At 44.8% G+C, this 19,441-nt stretch overlaps 1 protein-coding gene across 1 annotated transcript; it reads left to right on the forward strand.

Annotated features, from left to right (window-relative positions):
• Positions 1-502: 502 nt before the first annotated feature.
• si:dkey-91i10.2 (uncharacterized protein LOC555224 homolog) lies at positions 503-18,860 on the forward strand. Its single transcript, XM_034146805.1, has 7 exons — positions 503-660; positions 756-1,883; positions 9,795-10,002; positions 11,201-11,417; positions 12,767-13,359; positions 15,043-15,188; positions 16,834-18,860. Exons 1-7 carry the CDS (start codon positions 503-505, stop codon positions 17,666-17,668), a joined length of 3,285 nt encoding a protein of 1,094 aa, XP_034002696.1. The 3' UTR covers positions 17,669-18,860.
• The last annotated feature ends 581 nt before the right edge of the window (positions 18,861-19,441 follow it).

Consider the following 19,441-nt stretch of genomic DNA (forward strand, 5'->3'; position numbering starts at 1 on the left):
TTGTAATAAAAAACGTGCTGCGTTTTCAAAAAGTATACGTAAGCGTGTAAAACGTATTGAAGGAGCCAGAAACATTAACACATTGTAAATACATTCCCTGCAAGGTAACATTTAAAACAATAGCAAGTCTGGAAGAGTAGTTCTGTCTATCTAAACTGAAAGATGAACTTTATTACACAATAAAAGTAAACTGAAGTGTGAATTGATTTGAGGTTACTTGGCTAAAACTTGCTGTGTAAGTCTATCAGTCTTTGAATGTAATATCAGAGGTTTTAGATACTAACAGTTCCTGAATGCAACACATGGACGTTTGTGTACTAATACCTCATGTCTCACAGTGATATCCTCTCTTCCTCTCCTCAGGCTCCAGGTCTTGCTTCCTGCTGTCAGAGAGTCTGAGGGCCGCTCGCTCAGCCCACAGCCATGCCTGACGTGAAGCCCCCCCCCACCATGTGACTACCCCTCCTCCTCCTCCGCCTCCCCCTTCGACCTCCTTATCGACATGGAGCCCTGCATAGCCAACCTCCCCCTCTCCCCCGACCCCTTGTCCTCCTCCTTCCCCCGACACAGACCCAGCTTCCCTCACTACCCGGGCCTCCCGCCCTACCCTCTCATGGCCCGGTGCAACAGCAGCACCCTGCTCACAAACCTGGGACTGAGGTACTGCAGACAGGGCCCCATGGGGGGGGGGGGGGTCCGGGTCAGGGGGGGGGTCCGGGCTCCTGCAGCTACACCGCAGGCAACAGGCCTTACAGGAGCATGGAGAACCTGAACTGGAACAATGTGGCCGATTCTGGGCTGTGTGCATTCAGCGCCGCGCCCTACAGGAGCATGGACAGTGAGTTTATTCTACGCTACACCTCCACCAGCCACTGGTATGATGGGCCCCCGGATGGTTCTGTACTGGGGGCCCATGGGCTGGGACCAAACCAAGAGGGCCTGGCGTTTTACCCTCGACACGGGCTGCCTAGGAAGGACTTACCGCTTTTTCCTCAGCTGCTGTTTCCAGGTGGCGTCGACGAATGGGATGCGAGGAAAGGCCTGAGGGAGAAGCTCCGCCTCCAGAGTGCGAGATCATCGATGGAGCCTATGAAGCCTCTCCCGATGCGACCTCAGGAGGCTCATGTGAATTCAACGCTCTCTGGGTGCAGGCCTCCGTGCACGATGCGCATCACAAGCCCCGAGGATATCAAGCAGGAAGTCCTGAGGCGCCTACAGCTCCGCAGGCAGAACAGCAGCCCTAACCTGGCTCCCCACAGCGCCCCCTGCAGCCCAAAAGCTGTTAAGACGTCCTACACAACAGACAACATTACAGGTGGTGGATCAGACTCAGAGCGACGGAGACCTCCTGCGGGACGGCTGCACATCCCCACGTTCGAGGAGTTTAAGAGCATGAGGCAGAAAGAGACTACAGCGGGTTCTGTGGTTTCTGGAAACTCTGGATTAAAACAAGAAGCAGGAGTTTCAGAGACTAAGAGTAGTGTCTCTGAGTTGAGCTTCAGTGGAGGAAGTAGAGAGCAGGAGGTGGGGGGAGTAATGAAACCTCCCTGTAGCACTGCAGCTCCCATCTCTACATGTACCTCCAGAACTTACTCTCCCATCCGCACAGGCCCGTCTCCACGTTCCCCCCTGCAGCCGCTGGCCAGCTCCACCCAGGAGAGAGGCTCCTCTGCTGGGGGAGAGGATGGGGGCGGCAGGCGGAGGAGGAGCAGTTTGGAGCCAGCCGGGTCGGTACCTTTCCCGCCCTACAGGGAACATTTTGACCGGCCCTCCAGCTGCTGCCCGGCTCTTCTGGACGGGACGGACCTGTCCAGCTACGGAGCGAAGATCTACAAGATGAAGGACGGACTGATCGGATCTGCGCTGGACCTCATCAAGAAGAGGTTAGTCTGAGAGGTTTCACTGTCAGAAGTATTCAGATTCTTTACTTTCCAAAAATACAATAATTGTGTCACCACATTTTGGAGCAAAATATTGTACTTATAGTTATACTTTTATACCACACTCAGGTTATGACGAATATATAAAATACTATGCATTGTATAACCTAAACCTTCCAACCTACAAATGAATAGGATGTTGTATTTTCTTGTATTTCCTTGATTGATCAAATAATCTTTCGGTCTAGTTTCTCAAAGTCCAAGGTGATCTTGTTAAATGTCTGTTTTTAAAACCAAACCGAAAAACATATTTAAACAAAGCAAATCTCCCTATTCGATGACAACAGAACATTTACCAATATGCATTAGAGCTGCAAAGATTCACCTATAAATGATGTGAATATTTTATGATTTGTTCACTCCTACATTCAATATCTTTAAAGTGGACCTATCATGCTATATTTAAATGATATATTGTAGGGCCATACCTATATAAGGTATATTTATACGTTTCTGTTTTCAAAATACCAAACAGATCATGCATTTTAGCCATGCCTCATTTCGCTCAATTTGCACTTTTTTAGCTCTGTTTTTGCAAGGGCTGATTCTGTGAGAACAGCACCATCTACAGGCCTGGCATATGTACTACAGCGTCTCCAGCGCTTTCGAACGGCAATGGCCGTGGCTGTCTCCTCCTGATTGGTGGAGTTGGCCCAATAGCCGTAGCGCCACCGTCCTGACGTCAGGACAGTGTTCAAATCTGGATCAGTTTTTATCAGATCCGTTGCAGCCCCTTTTTTAGAGATTTGGGTATGGAGGAAAATAGAGAGGGTTGTGTTTTCTGACACTTGGTGAGTTCTCTGGAACACCGGGGACACATATTCATGTATAAAAGACGTACTAAAGTGCATTTTGCATGATAGGTCCCCTTTAAGTTGTGGACAAAACAAGTCATTTGAGGATCTTATTTTGGGCTTTGACAAACAACTTTTCACAATATTCTGACACTTTATAGACCAATCTACTACTAGGTAAATCGAGAAAAATAATCAACAGATTAATAGACAAAATATTGACATGAAAAACTGTATATGAAATATCTATCACTCTCCAACTGCTTATTGGGTCGCGGAGGAAGCCGTTTCAGCAGATATGTTTTGCTCTTGAATTCTCTTTAATGGTAACATTATATCTTAACAACATCCACATGTGTGCTTAGCCTTGCCAGACAGTTGCTCCGGTGTGTACGAGTCCATCTGTGGTATGTGTTGTTGTGTTATCGATTTATCTCAGTTATTGTGCTAACAGCTGTCCGAGCTAACAGGGAGACAGGACTGTGGGCGGGAGGCTGGCATGAATCATGACAGACTGGAGGACTGGCACCGTCCCTAGAGACTCCATGTTTTCCTCTCTCTCACACACACACACACACACACACACACACACACACACACACACACACACACACACACACACACACACACACACACACACACACACACACACACACACACACACACACACTGTCAGCTGTTGGCTAAATAAATGCAGCCACTGTAGTTCATTCAGACCAAGGACAAACAAGAGGACGGTGTGTTTCACAGCGTCGTGGTGCCATTCGGGTCCAAGCCTCCATGCAAAAATAAATATTAGACCCTTAACACAGTGGAGCTGCTTGATAAGGCCTTTTGAATAAAACACCCCCATGTGATGGATGGGAGGTAGAGACGGTATCTCGCTCTGACTGTCCCTCCTTTGTCTGCAGAAAGATGATGGATGTCTGAATCTCCACTGCAGGAAAATAACTGCTGTGTCTTTGTGTGTGACTTCAGTGTGTGAATGTGCAGAGCTGCAGGGTTTTGGCTGCAGCTCTGATAGTGAAACATGTCCAATGTAATGTCTTCAAATTGCTGTTTCTATCGACACTATAACAACAATACGAGTCTGTAGGCAGCCATGATAGAGGATCTGTGAGGCTGTATGGGCACAGTGGTGATTTGAGCTAACACCAGCATGCTAACACTTGTATAATGATATGCGTACATGCTGATTAGGGCTTTAAACACCAAGATACATCACAATGCAATAGTCTGATGGTTATAAGGACAGCAATACAATATTTGAAGATATTGAAAATACAGCCATAATATGTTTCATTTAGATTTTAGGCCTGCGTTTGATATGAGACACTATGATACAAACTTAATTAGGTGTATATCAACTCACAAAAAGGAATTAACATATGATTAGAAATGTTATAACTGGGATCTTCCGCCTATTAAATGAAAAAATATCTACTATTTTTTACATTAAGAATAAAAACAGCCTGCTTTTCACAATAAAGAGTCACATTTCTTATGTTTAAATGCAAAGATGATATCAATCCAAGTCTTAACTTTACGAGTATACATACTAATCAAGCTCTATGGATAGTTGCCCAACTACTAAACCCAGTAGTAGTAATACACCAGAATACATTGAATTCCATCCCTAAAAAAACTCAAATATGTTTGGGATGATTAAAAACTGAGAAAAGTAGCAAATTCTCCCATTTAAAGAAGCTCGAATCAGAGTGTGTTTTGCATCTTACTTGATTAATTACTTTAACTATTAATTGATTACCAAAATGGTTGACTACTTGTCGCCCTTTCGATTGTTAAACAAATGATTTCAGCGCTCCTGCAGCCCTCTCATCGACCTCAGTGACAGCCACAGCAACTCACGTTCAACTCTGTTTATCCCGAGTGAATTCATCTTTTTTTACGTTCAAAAAGCACCCACAATGCAACACACTATTCACCTCCCCTTATGATTTAAACGTGACTTGGGGCTCTGTGAATACTTTATTTATTACTTGGAGATGTATTAATTACACATGCCTGTATTCTGTGTGATCTTTGCACCCTGAGGTGTTTGACTTCCACCAACAAGTCTCTTTGTTTAACATAGAACCAAACCTGCACACATAGCATAACACAGCTCTAGTTATTATTAAGTAATATTCATAATTACACCTGGGAGGCTTTTATAGAAAAGGAGGAACTAAACCAGCTCTGATTTAATTGCATACTGCAGTGACTGTGCACCAGTTATATATAGTGTGTGTAGGCAGTGTCCATTCACTGTTTCTTTTTGTCTCTATTAGACGCATAAATATATGAAATTGAATTGATATGCATCAGTGAAAATGACAGGCGGGCTTATTTGGATGTCTCATAGCGCCATGTTGAGCGGTGATCTATCACATCCAGTGGTTTCCTGATAAATGAAACTGCAGGTTATTACTTCCCATGCATCACGTTGAGTGTGACAGCTGATACTGTGAAGGAAAGGCCTTTTAATGACAGTCTGTCAGAGGGAAAACCCACCGGACGCTTTAGAGCTGCGTACTCAGAAATGCATTAATTACGTCTGCCTTTTTGCCACACTGGCACCGGTTTAATTAGGACAGTTGGACACGTTTTAATCTCTGCTGAGTGTGCTTTGATTGCATATGCAGCAGCGGGCAGAGGCTAGGATCTGCTGTAACTTAATGTGCCAGAGTGCATCAGAGGGACGTTGTCAGGGTGAGTGAAGCAGGCAGGACCCAAATGCAGAAACAAATACGAGGTTTAAACGAAAATACCTTTATTTCAAGGCTAACAACCGACACATACAGAGCAGAACTCTCTCCCCAGTGACCACATTCAAGTTGGACAAGGATCTCACAAAGACTAACAGAAAAAGCAGAACCTAAATGCACACAGGACTAATCAAACAAGACACAGGTGAGGAGAAAACACAGGGGCACAAGGTGAACACAATCGGGTAATCAGACAGGAGGGAACAGACAAGACGAGGCGTGAACACTTTTCAAACTAAAACAGGAAACCAAAGACAGATCTTGACAGGACAAAATCAAACACAGACAGATCGTGACAGACGTTGAGAACATATTTTTATGACGTGTCTAAAAAGTGTGGACAGCGTTTAGAAAATGATGTAAGGACCATTTCTGTAATGAGGCCTCATGTTACGTCACCACAGGGATATTCAAATAATACATAACAGGCCCAAGTGCATATCATAGCAGAGGTTAAACCTAGTGCAGGAACCATTCATTGATGAGGGGATTATCAGTATTTAGTACAGTATTAAGGCGAGCAGATATTCAAACTGCAATTTAATATCATTTGGTTGTCATTCGTTTTGACAAAACAAGCAATGATGGCAACTTTTCAAAGAATCAAGGATCATTTCTTGATATTCTGCAACACAGGGTTGCACAGCTAAATGCAGTTTTGGCCTCGTCCATATCTTCTATCAATCAATCAATGTTTATTCATATAGCCCAATATCACAAATGTTACATTTGTCTCAGTGGACTTCACAGTTTGTACAGAATATCAGTATGACAATACGACACCCTCTGTCCTTAGACCCTCACATCGTACAAGGAAAAACTTCCAGAGAAAAACCCCACAGTTTAAAGGAGAACATGGGAGAAACCTCACGGAGAGCAACAGAGGAGGGATCCCATCTCCCAGGACGGACAGACGTGCAATAGATGCAGTGTGTAAATTGAAAAGATAATACATTTACAACATAGGTAGACCAAATGTTTGGAAATGCATGTGTCTATAATAAGAAGATGAATCCACGAGGATGTCAACAATCCTGTGGGAGCCATCAGGGAAGTAGTATGATGAGAGTCAGGCAGGACCGCAGAGACAGGTTCAGCCACGACTCGAAGTCCAGGACTCAAATCAGGACTCAGGATAGAGGATCCAGGACTCAGGATCCAGGACTCATGACTCAGGATCCAGGACTCAGGATCCAGGACTCAGGATCCAGGACACATGACTCAGGATCCAGGACTCAGGATCCAGGACTCAGGATCCAGGACTCAGGATCCAGGACTCAGGATCCAGGACTCAGGATCCAGGACTCAGGATCCAGGACACATGACTCAGGATCCCGGCGTAGATAGACACCAAAAATAAATGTGGGGGAAGCTGGGTTATTGGGAACATGAGAGTACGCAGGTACAGACAGACAGAGAGAAGAAGTAAGGTGTCCCCTGACAGTCTAAGCCTATAGCAGCTTCTACACAAAAAAAGAATTACAAAACACAACAGATCATGAACAGGAATGCAATACTTGAGGTAGTGCCTTTTTGAAATATGCATCAGAAGGAATGTAGGAGCGACAAACACTCATTTCATTGACTAGAAGTCGAAGTCAGATTGGTCAATAATGGAAATAATAATAGTGGATGTCGTGATATACCACTATGGACATTAAACGTGATATTTAAAAAATGAAATATTAATATCGTGCTAACAACTTGTATGTTTTTATCTTGTATAAAGCGCCTCTTACATTGTTGTTTCTTCACTTTGTTTCCATCCCTCAACCAAGTTTAGAAATGTTTGCATGATAACTGTTAAACCAAGATATATATATAAACAATAATATTCCTGTTACATTTGTAATCATTTCATCTTTGTCCATTGTGCGACATAAAAGAGGCTAAAAGGGTGACTCATGTCCTGTTCCTCACAGCAAGCACCCTCTTTCACACCGCATGAGGTCATATTGATTATCTGAGCTTTAAAATAATGCACACAGCTATACATCTTGTGTTCATACATTATTAACAACAGGAAGCAGCAACTATATTGATTTCGCTTTTCACACACTGACGAACTTCACAGTGCAGCGGGCACGAGTGTGAAATATAACACCACAGCAAGAAAAAAAAAACCCTAGTAACAGCAGTTTTATAAGATTATAATATACTTATATAAATGTATTTACTCCAATTGATAGGGGTTTCTATTGTTCTATTGGCTCAGCATGTGTAATAGGCCCAGGGGTCAAAGCACTTAACAAAGGATCAACAATGTCTGGCTCTGAGAGAAAGAAAAGATGTGTATTGATAAATATATAAGTGGTGTCACAAGAAAGAGGGGGAAGGGGAGTCTCAGGGGTTAACCGTGTCATGGGCGTGATCCAACAGCAGCTACACACACATTTGAGCTTTGCTGATATTGGCTCCTGAGCTTGAATGTCATGTTGCGTTTAACCTCCTTATTTCTCTTCTCACGTTTTCTGTCATGTGCAAAGACCAAGGTGTTCTAATCAGCTGTCACTTCGGATGCTGTTTACATGTACTCTGCTGTATCCCCATCTCTTAAAGAGGGGGAGACGGCAAAGACTGAAATCCCTAAGTTTCCTCCAGAGGGAGTTTCTCTCTCTCAAGGTTCAAGGTTCAAGGTTCTTTATTGTCAATCTGACATAGCTACAGAGTAATTATGTAGTTGAAAATCTTATGTCACAGGCTTCTCCAACAATGCAACATAATAACATAATAACAATAAGAGCAAGAGCAATACAAAAAGAAAAATAGTTATAAAATAAAGTGATGATGTGGAATAGTGCAGTACAAGTCTCACACTGAGTGAGAAGAGGTGCTGCAGCTCAGGCAGTACGAGACAAATAAAGAGCTTTTTGCATGGAGACATGTCACAGGAGAGAAACTAAATACTATGATGAACAAAATATGGCCTCTGTACACACTTGTTTATGTTAAGACTGTAAGTAGGAGGTTTCACTGACCATCTGCTCAAATCCAGAGGAGAGATTTCAATACAAATGTGAAGGTAGTGTTCAAGTATTACTATATATTTGCCGTAATTAAGCTTTACACACGAGTATGGAGACCAAACCATAACTTGAAGAAGATTGGATATTGGACTTACATTACACACTTGATCTGTTGTAAAGAAGAACGACTCCATGACTGATCGTGGTGCTTTGTGTCTGCTGGACGTTCACCATTACGACTTTATAAGGCATTATTATGCAACACGTTGTGGTGTTAATCTGCTCATAATCTGGCAGAAATCATTAATCGGCTTGAAGTATGATGTTCAGACTGGTCTGCCTCGACTTTGTCATGTGTTGTGTGCCTCTGATTGACAGTCAGTAGAGATGGGACAGGAAGTGAGGCCGTAGAGAGAGAGAGATAAGAAGTGACTTGCATCGAGCTTCATGGTCAGCTTTTTACTCCACTTGCATAGACCTCCATCTTTGCTGTGTGTGTTTGTTATGTGATCTTACAAATGCATGCAAACGTTCCTGCAGGCATGCATTTGTGGTCTGTGCTCATGTGTGTGTGTTCATGTGTGTGTGTGTGTGTGTGTGTGTGTGTGCATTTCAGAGCAGCAGTACAGTGTGTATTAGTGCTTTTGTGTGGAGTCTCAGATCACATGCTGGCTGCAAGAATGGATCCACAGTAATCAGACAAAGGACTGAAGGCAAAGTATTGTGTGTGTGTGTGTGTGTGTGTGTGTGTGTGTGTGTGTGTGTGTGTGTGTGTGTGTGTGTGTGTGTGTGGGTGTGTGGGTGTGGGGGTGGGGGTGGGGGTGGGGGTGGGGGTGGGGGTGGGTGGGTGTGGGTGTGGGTGCAGGCAGTGTCCCTTTGGTCCGGGGGTTCAGGTGTTAATGTCCGCTGATGTGTCTAATTGCTCCTGAGGAGGGCTGGAGGATTTGGGGAGGGTAGGGAGGGAGGCGAGGCATTGATTTGGGTGTTTAGTGGGTAGAAAGATGATGGAAGAGGAAGAGGAGGAGGAGGAGGAGGGTGGGTGGAGAGGATAGAGGAAGACACAGCAGGAAGCAGAGTGGCTTCAGAGAGAGAGAATGAGGAGGCATGAATGACAGTGAAGCTGTAAGAAGACGAGAGCTTTACAGAATCACAATTCCTCCCTCTTTGACTTCCTCTCTCCCACATCCTGCTTCCATCCTCCTCTCCCCCTTTTTTTCTTTCTCCCATTCTTGCCTCCTCATCCTTCCCCTTCACACACACCCCCCCCCCCCCCCCTCCATCCATCCCTCTGTAACGCCGTCTCCTCTTCCCTCTCTCCTCCTCCAGCTGCAGTGCAGAGATCTCCGCCGAGGCCCCCGTCAGGCTGTCAGGTGACCGGGACGGAGGCTGTGACATCACCGCCCCCCCGTCCGACTGTCATCCCTCCGCGGTTGCCATGGCAACGTCGGCGACGGCCCGCGGAGCCGAGCCTGGCGACGAGACGCCTGCAGGAGGAGGAGGAGGAGGAAGAGGAAGAGAGGAAGCAGGAGAATGCGTAAGTGTTCTTTCCCATTTTGATATTTCCTTGCCTCTTTTAAATGTGTTTTCCGTGCATGTCTTTGCTCGCCGCTACCTTTATGCAGAAACACACAGATCTCTTGGTATTCAAGGAGGACTGGGACAAGCGAGGGGACTGCGACACACACGTGCACGCTGCTCACACACACTGATGCAGAGGTATTTGTGGAGACAGGAGCGAGGTTGCAGCGCTGCGTCTTCCTGCAACAGCTCGACGTCTGAGGGTGCAGAGAGAGAGAGGATTATTCCTTCTCGTCCTCTCTGCAGCTTCACAGCAGCTGCAGCTAGCTCTCCTCTGTGTGTCTGCAGAGCCGCGCCGACATGGAGTCGCATCTCGCTGTTTAGAGAACAGATGCCGAGGTGCGTTCGCTTCTTGCCTTTTTCAATGTTTCGGGCTTTTGAAATGCACAATGGAGCCTGCCTCTGCATCCCCAAAAGCAATGGCTGCCATTTCATAATTCGGAGCAACATGAATTATTCTCCTTCATTTTTACCTGATTGCTGCAAGCTGTAAATCATGTTGCTCTCTGTGTGAGAGCGAGAAAAGCTTCCAGCGTCTTCCAGTCACGTTTCGCTGTTAGTAATCAGAGAACTATCAATATGTTGTGGGGGGGGTTCTTTGATGTTAAGCCAATATGGTCAGATGCATTGGATTTGGGTTATGCCTCTGGGGTGAGGAAGCACGTGTCATAGAGATGACCTTTGAACTTTTAATCTTAGGTCGAATCTCAGGGGCTTGATGGTCCCTCAAAGGATTTTAAAAGACATGTGAGGGGTGTGTGTCCGTGCAAAATGCTGCAGTGTGTCGGGGAATTCCTCGCTTCACCTAAAGAAGGATTTGTTGCTGTCTCATCTTCAAGGCCGCGTAGTTTCTAGTTGTGATAAGAGCAGATTTCTAGTTGTGTGGACGTGTTGTGTTTAAAAACTTGGCAGACGATCAGCGCTGCATCTCGGCTTGAAATTTGGATTCCCGTCAGATAAGCTGGGATCAGAGCGGTAACCAAAAAACGTGTTATGTAATGTGTCATGACTGTGAATGCACAAGCTGTGATTTCTCTCTCCCCCTCGTCATTTTCACCTTTTTCTCCTCCTTTGAGTTGTGTCCTTCTTCATCTGTCGCTATAGCAACATGACCGTTTGATTGACACCCGTTTCCTTACCCCCCCCCCTTTTAGCACGCCGCTCTGGGCTGCAGGCGCTCCAGCTCGGACGCAGCCTATGAGCTGGCGGAGACGGTGAGGGCACAGCGAGAGTGTCGCCTCCGGCCGCACTACAGCGACCCCATGCCGGCCGACGCCTCCAAGCGCAAACAGCTGGAGATGAAGATCGCTGCGGCCGCTCGACTCCACGGCCACCGGAGGGACAGAGACCGAGACAGAGACAGGGACAGTGGTGAGTGCATGACACATGTGTGGCAGCTGTCACTCTGTTATAGTCACAGTGTTTGACCTGTTTCTGGATGCAATACAGTGCAAAATAAAACTTCTTTAGCAGATGTAGTTATTGACTGTCTATCAGTTAACTATTAAGGTCATCCTGCTTCCATCCTGTGGAAAACTACATCCAGTCCACCCTGTGACAAAATGTCTGGACTTTTTGCAATGTCATGTCTTCAATACACCTCCATCACCTTATCGGGGAATCAGCCTACTGTAGATTGCAAATGAACCCTCTACGTAAGCTTTTGAAAAAGATTGCTGCTACTAAAAGCTGCATTTATTCTGATTCTGTTAGTGTCATGCCTGCCTCTGAATATTTTTGGATTTTGCCCTCACACACACACACACACACACACACACACACACACACACACACACACACACACACACACACACACACACACACACACACACCATTAGCAGGGGAACTGTGTCAACAGAAGCTCTTTGACATACAGTACTGTATGTCAATATGACATGTGCTAATAATGACCTCGTTGCCCTTAAAATAAAACGGATATACAGACTAGAAATAGTTCTTTCCTCAGTACAAACACATCATCATCATCATCATCCAGTGGTGTCATATTCATGCTATAATAACCAAGGTGTTTGAATCAAACATTAGTCTTAGCAACTTAGCAAACATATTCACTTTGTCACTGTCTAACTCACACATATGCACGCTATTATCGACCTGTGTGTGTAGAGAGGTTAAGTCCTTGAGTGGAGGGCTAGGGATCTAATTATTGGAGGAAGATGATATCTATAATAGTTTATTCATCTGGACTTGGCCAGTGATTACAAGTCCAGATTAAATGGACGGTCATTAGGGAGGCTTTTAATGCTGTTTAAGGCATTTCAGGCAGAGTGTGTGGGAGAGAAACACAGGGATTTGAGCCTTTGCAGACCATTTACATGCACACAAACCTATAGAACAAAGTACAGGAAAGGGGAAAACCCAAATAAAACACCATAGGGCTCCAGGGTCTACACTTCTTCCGTCACAAACTGAAGACCCACCTGTTTTGCGTGTACCTTGACCAACAAAAAACATAACAAAAATAAGTAACACTTGAGAGTTTAACTTACGCAACAGCACTTACAATGGTCTCGCTTGTTTGAAGTTAATATGTCAGCACATTTTGTTGTCCTTAGTTTGAATCTCTCACTTATTGCACGTCGCTTTGGATAAAAGCATCAGCTAAATGCAATTTAATGTAATATAAAAGACATGAACACAGGACTGAATATACATATATGGCTGTGCAAGTATTGATCTCCCCCTCCCTCTCTCTGCAGCTCCAGCAGCACTGCGCGGTCGCTCTGAGCCCCCAGGTGAGGAGCGTCAGGTGGGTCTGGGGGTGGCCCGGTCGGGGCAGCACCGCTGGAGCACCATCAGCAGCCTGAGCGTGGACAGCGGGGTGGTCGGCCTCAGCGACGAGCGCGAGGAGGAGATGGACAGCGAGCCGCGAAGGTACCGCCGGACCCGCGGGGCCGAGGTGGAGCGGGTCGACAGCGGCATCGGGCCAGGGCTGTCCCGCACCTGGAAGAGACCCTCGGCCTCCCTCAGAGCCTGGGAGGCGCAGAGACCCTGCCCCGACTGTGGGCTGCGGGACGGGGCCTCCAAAGAGCGGGGGGAGCGCATGTGTGACCGCTGCTCCAAGCTGCGCACCGAGAGGAAGGAAGCCATCCTGGAGTTCCTGAACACGGAGCAGAGCTACGGAGAGGACCTGCGCATCATCAAGGAGGAGTTCTACGGGCCGATGCAGAGCGCCGCCCTGCTGACCCCAGAGCAGCTGAGCGTGGTGTTCAGCAACGTGCAGGAGCTCATCGACGTCAACGACCGCTTCACAGAACACCTGCAGGACAGCATCGACCAGGCCTTCGACCAGGTGAGCCCCCCTCTGTCTCTTTGTGACGATGTCTCCATCTCTTTGTGACACACACGATGTCTCCATCTCTTTGTGACACACACGATGTCTCCATCTCTTTGTGACACACACGATGTCATGACCTGGATCAGGCAGTCATAACAAGTTGGGAGACTACACCATGTTCTACAGAATAGACAAACACGGGTATAATAGCTTAATATTTGTGTATAAAGATTGTCAGGATCCTTACATCCCAAAACTCTGCATGATATGTGATAATCAGTCAAACTCAGTGGTGTTTGTGTGTGTGTGTGTGTGTGTGTGTGTGTGTGTGTGTGTGTGTGTGTGTGTGTGTGTGTGTGTGGTGTGTGTGTGTGTGTGTGTGTGTGTGTGTGTGTGTGTGTGATGTGTGTGTGTGTTGTGTGTGTGTGTGTGTGGTGTGTGGTGTGATGTGTGTGGTGTGTGTGGTGTTGTGTGTGTGTGTGTGTGTGTGTGTGGTGTGTGTGTGTGGTGTGTGTGTGTGTGTGTGTGTGTGTGGGATGTAAGGTGCAAACAAAGCTAGAGGTAGCTGCAGGTGAGAGGCAGAGGTTGGAGACACAATAGCAGAGAGACTCAATGATGTCATCACACACACACATACACACACATATACACAGATATAGCCAACAGGGGTTACACAAGGTAGTCTGATTTGTAATGCTCTTAAGCTTTGAGCTCCTACTAGTCTGATATTACATAAATCACCTTCAGGGTCATATTGATAAAGGCATTACAGTGTGTGATTCTAATCCAATACACTTTTAGATTTGGACTTCAATCATTGTGACTTGGACTCCTGTCGATTCCAGTCTTTTATGACTTGTGGTTCAGGGGGAAGTTTGGATGTCTACTGATCAGAGGGTCAGGGGATCGACTTCCAGCCCATACAGTCAACATGTCGAAGATCTTAACCCCAAGTTGCTCTTGAAGCAACTTGGGGTCCATTTTCGATAAAGCATCAGCTAAATTACATTTAATGTAATAAAAAAACAAATGACTTGGAAGTTAAAGACTTTACTCTAAACTTGACTTTAAATGTTAAATATTAGATGTATTTAAAGTGTTGACATGTGTCTGTGTAACGTTACCTGGTGTTATACACAGCGCTGGTTCTGTGAACTGCAAAACTACAAACTGGCTTATCAAATTGCTTTTCCTTAGGTCAAGCATATATTTGTATGACAATAAGAGTAAATGCTTGACCTTTGAAACAAAAACAGATCCAGAACTGATGCATAATGGACCTCGGGGGGGGAGATTGTTTTGTCAAATGCTGTTTCCAACTTGCAGATTCAATTTAAAATCTCTTTAAAGTTCTCCAAAAACATTTCCATTATTGAAATTGAATTTGATAAAGATGATCTAACTCTGTAAAAGCTCCATAACAGCTAATGAATGGATCTTGTGATGAGATTGTTTCATCTACCAGTCATTTTCCTTTCTTATAGTACCATCATTTTTACGTTTTTATCAAAATATGGAAAATCATTTCTAGTAAAAGCTGTGCAACACACAGTTTGCCACTTCTTCCTTTGCACTCGACTTAGTGTATCCTTTTGGGAAAATATATGGGCGAAGATCTTAAACACTATAATAGAAAACAACTATTTTGTTGTAAATGAGTTGCACATTAACCATATTCTCTCCTGTGGTTTCCCTCAGGGAGATGAAGACCTGCTCACGGTGAACATAGGAGAGATCTTCCTGGAGTTCGTCAACATGCTGCCGGCCTTCCAGACGTACTGCCTGCAGCAGCCCACCTCCGTCAACCTGCTGAACGCCCTGGAGAAGGAGAAGGAGCTGCTCAGGTACTGATTCTACTTCCTGTTAGTGTGTGCAGAGATGGCAAAAGTACACACATCCTTTACTCAAGTAGAAGTACAGATACTCGTGTTTAAAAATACTCTGGTAAAAGTACTGACTAAACTTCTTTACTCAAGTAAAAGTAAAGAAGTATGGGCTTTGAAATGTACTTCAGTAAAAAGTACCCATAACTAGCAGCTGTTTTAAAGAGTACCTGACCTCCCTTTATATTAATAGAACAATAATGTCATTGTTAGCTAATGAATGTTTCCATGCTGAACAACGGCAACATGACAACGTTTTCATTGGTCCCTCTTCTTTAGAGAAGACCAGGAAATGATGGATACACGGATCGTGTTCAAATCAATAGGCACGCAATGACTCTAAATAATAATGACCACGCCACCAAACACACATTCAAACTAAAGGAACCAGCCTGTTTGGAAAATGTAAGAAGTAGAAAGTACAGGTATTTGGGTTCAACATGTAAGAAGTAGAAAGTACAGGTATTTGTGTTCAAAATGTAAGAAGTAGAAAGTACAGGTATTTGGGTTCAAAATGTAAGAAGTCAAAGTTAAAAGTCGTCAGAAAATAAGTAATGGAGTAAAGTACTGATACCAGAAAAAAGTACAGTAACGAAGTATTTGTACTCCACTACTTCCCACCTCTGAGTGTGTGTGAGGGAGATCTAACCCTGGCAGCTTTCTCTAGTTTCTGCCACGGCTGTTCTGTATAATTCTTAAAGGACAAGACAGTTGGTTATCACTTATTCAGAGGAAGTTCTATTTTAAGACCAGCGCTGCCATGATTTATATTTTTAGACAGAACCACCGCTCACCCATGAGTCAAGACTTCCTGTGATTCCTGTTAATCAACTTTTTAAGAGTTTTCCCAGGACAAGCACAGAATGTCTCCAGTTTAAAGGCGACGTATCATTAAAATATGGACATAAATTGGTGTATCTGGAGTGCTTAGCATAAAATGATATACACTTTTTTTCTGCTAAAAGGATGTGGTCTAATCTATTTATATATTTAATCTAGCCATCATCAGATATTTGCACAGCTAACAAGACATATATACGTTTGGTAGGGAGTTTGGGAATGTTAGTTGATGGTAGCTTTAACATTTGACACAGTTTACCTAAACCCAAGAGTGTGTTGTTGTGACAAAAGATCTGACGAGTTCATCTCCACTTTCTCTCATTGGAGTTAAAGGGGCCCTATTATGCTAATTTTCCGGTTTCATATTTAGATTTAGCTCCTCTACTGGGACATGTCTCCATGCTTTAATGTTCAAAAAGCTCTGCAGCACCTCTTTTCACCCTCTGTCTGAAACCAGAGCCCAGTCTGCTCTGATTGGTTAGCTGGCCGGCTCTGTTGTGATTAGTCAATCACTTAGAGATGTCCCGCCCCTTAGCCTATCTCGTACAATGTGTTGGAGCACTACCCAATAGAAGCGCGAGTGTTACATAGTGATCTCATTATGTCACAAAGTAAGCAAAGGAGTCCAATATAGGAAACGCCCTCTCGAGTCAACACAGGGATTTTAGACTTTGCAGACCACACACAAAAACCTGAAAGACCTTAAAGCATGTTAACAGATTCTTGTAAAACCCCCCTTTAATTTTCTCTGGTTCTCTCTCCATAGGATCTTCCTGGATGTTTCCCAGAACGACAACACCGCGCTGCGTCGTATGAACCTGCGCTCCTTCCTCATGGCGCCCCTGCAGCGCGTGACCAAATACCCGCTGCTCCTGAGCCGAATCATCAAGGTCACCCCCGAGTGCTACCCCGACTACTCCCGTCTCCGCGAGGCCAAGAGTCGCGTGGAGTCCCACCTGGAGCACATCAACATGAAGACCAAGCAGGAGGGCAACGGCGTCACCTGGTCGCTGCGCTCGTTCCGCCGCGACAGCCGCAAGAACCGCGAGGTCATCAACATCGAGATGCGGGAGGTGTCCATGAAGACGGTGGGCTGGGCGAGAGAAAACACCCGATTCGTGATGGAGGGTCCGCTGCAGCTGTCCCAACCGGCGGACGGGCAGTGGGTGAAGAAGGGCAGCAAGGCGCTCAAGTTTCAAAACGTCCAGAGTCTCCTGATGGTGAGGATACAGCGGGCCGGAGAAGCCCCAGGACAAGGCAACGATTTGGGGGCTCGGGGGGATCAGGGGGAGGGTGGAGGTGACTGTATTCGAGATGGAGTTCTGGTTATAATCAAGGATAAAAGCAGCGGGAAGTTCACAGTGCTGAGAGAGCCGATCCGCCTGGGAAACTGCGTGGTGTCCACAGACCCGGACTGCGAGGACACGTTCGAGGTGCTCGATATTCGGCGGGAATCTTTCGTTTTTCGCGCCTCGGACAAATCCCGCACCCAGCAGTGGTTCCACCAGATTAAGAGATACACTCGAGATTTGGGCACGTGGAGGAAAAGACGCAACGCTTTGCCCAACATCATGATCAACACGAACCAGACGCGCTCCTGAGAATAACTTTGCTACTCTGTAAATAACCCTTCTTACTGCGAACTGACAACGAGAAGCATTTCTGAGTGTTTAAACATGTTAGATTTCAGTTAAAAAAAGAAAATCTCAAACTCACCGAAGAGCACTTTTTACTTACAAAGCTACAAGTGCGCCATACTGTCAAAAAAAAATCATGTGTGAAGATTTCAAAGAAGATTCTTGGACTACCAAAAAAACTTGGGCTGTGCTCGTCAGCCTTGATTGTAAAGACTGTTTGCTCCTGGAGAAACGAGCGCTGTGTTTTCATTGAAAAAAGAAGGTGTGTCTGTTGAAAAGCATGACTGAAAATGGCTGAAAATAAAAATTGTAATGTCGTTTCTTTTTTATACAAGGCGTAAGATGGGGGAAATGTTTGTTTTTGGTAAGGTAGAGATGGAGCTTTGTTCAGTGGTTTCTGTTTGTGTTCACTGCCCTCTCCTGTCTGTGTGCCGCCCTCTAGCGTCCGTCGGCGGTACTGCAACGTTCACTGCCAGAGATGCAGCAGAGCAAACCTCCTGTGTGTTTAACAAGAACTCATAACAGCAATAATCTCTGCCAGTTATACAATGAGTAGCTACTGTACATGCATTTATTATCCCATCGTTTCCTTCGTCAGAGTCTTAAAACTGATCATGTATGTTGGCGTCATTAACTTCATAACCCTGACCTGATAATCTTTTTTTTAAAAGCAGTTTATGGGCAGTCTAGTCAATCTCCTTTAACAGTTTCCTGTTAACATCATGTCACAAAGTCCAACACTGCAGTTTCTTCACTGTGTGTCGAGCGCAGAGATTTTCAACCTTGCTTTCATGCACTAACCAAGACATTGGACAGATATATTGATATTTGTTTGGTGTATTTGTACGGCTTGCAAAAATAATTTATTTGCCTTTTATACTAATCCGATAAATCGGTCAAAATATTGAAAATGTAAAGGCTGAAAAATGCCCAGACCCTGGGAACAGTCTGGTAATTTCCTGTTTTGTTTATTAAAAACTACAAAATATTAATTATAATCAAGAACGTGAAGGGAAGAGCCACATTTTACATTAATTATTTAAACAGTCATCAAAGTTAATAATTTTGTGTCAATTAACAAACCTAGCAGTGCTTTATGTATTTATTACCTTAACGGTGGGGTATATAATTTATTTCAGAAACACTTTTTGTTATATTCCAATGAATATATTAAATGCTTTGACAATAAATACATTAAAAAATGTCATCTGTGGAAGCCGTGGCGCTGTAAAAAGCACGACCAATCATCTGAGCCGGCCCGGATAAAATAACTGGATGGCCTACCTGCCTGTCAGCCTTCCATCTGTGCACAAACGTATCTCGTGCCCTCATTGGTCATGTGCGCGTTCGTATGTGTTGGAGGAGGGGCTCTGTAAGGAAGTCTGAAGGAAGTGGCAGATTTTTTCCGGTTGTGTATTTTCAAATTCTAGCGCACTCGAGCTGGTTTCTCCAAAATGACCTACCCCACCTTTAAGTACATTTCGTTCAAATGAAATAGATAAGGTTTGAAATATGTCACACAATGACTCTATTCCCATTAAGCAAATTGGCACAGCAATAAATCCCCCCACCATTTTAAGGTTGAAAAACTCTGCTTACTTGACTTTAAAAATACATCTCAACCATCTGGTTCCAGCACGGTTTTAACGGTGTGATGTTGTGACCTAGCGATGAGCTGTTGTGCCTTGGTACTTATTACTGTTATTCTAAAAACGTACTGAATATTTGCAGCCTGTC

Source organism: Trematomus bernacchii, unplaced genomic scaffold (assembly GCF_902827165.1).
Source record: "Trematomus bernacchii unplaced genomic scaffold, fTreBer1.1, whole genome shotgun sequence".
NCBI classification, from domain to species: Eukaryota; Metazoa; Chordata; class Actinopteri; order Perciformes; family Nototheniidae; genus Trematomus; species Trematomus bernacchii.

Excerpts from the sequence above, each read along its gene's own strand:
- si:dkey-91i10.2 (XM_034146805.1), top strand. The coding sequence starts at position 503 with ATGGAGCCCTGCATAGCCAACCTCCCCCTCTCCCCCGACCCCTTGTCC. Across the intron at positions 661-755 it reads CTCACAAACCTGGGACTGAG|GAGCATGGAGAACCTGAACT; the intron begins GTACTGCAGACA and ends CAGGCCTTACAG. Across the intron at positions 10,003-11,200 it reads GAGAGGAAGCAGGAGAATGC|CACGCCGCTCTGGGCTGCAG; the intron begins GTAAGTGTTCTT and ends CCCCCCTTTTAG.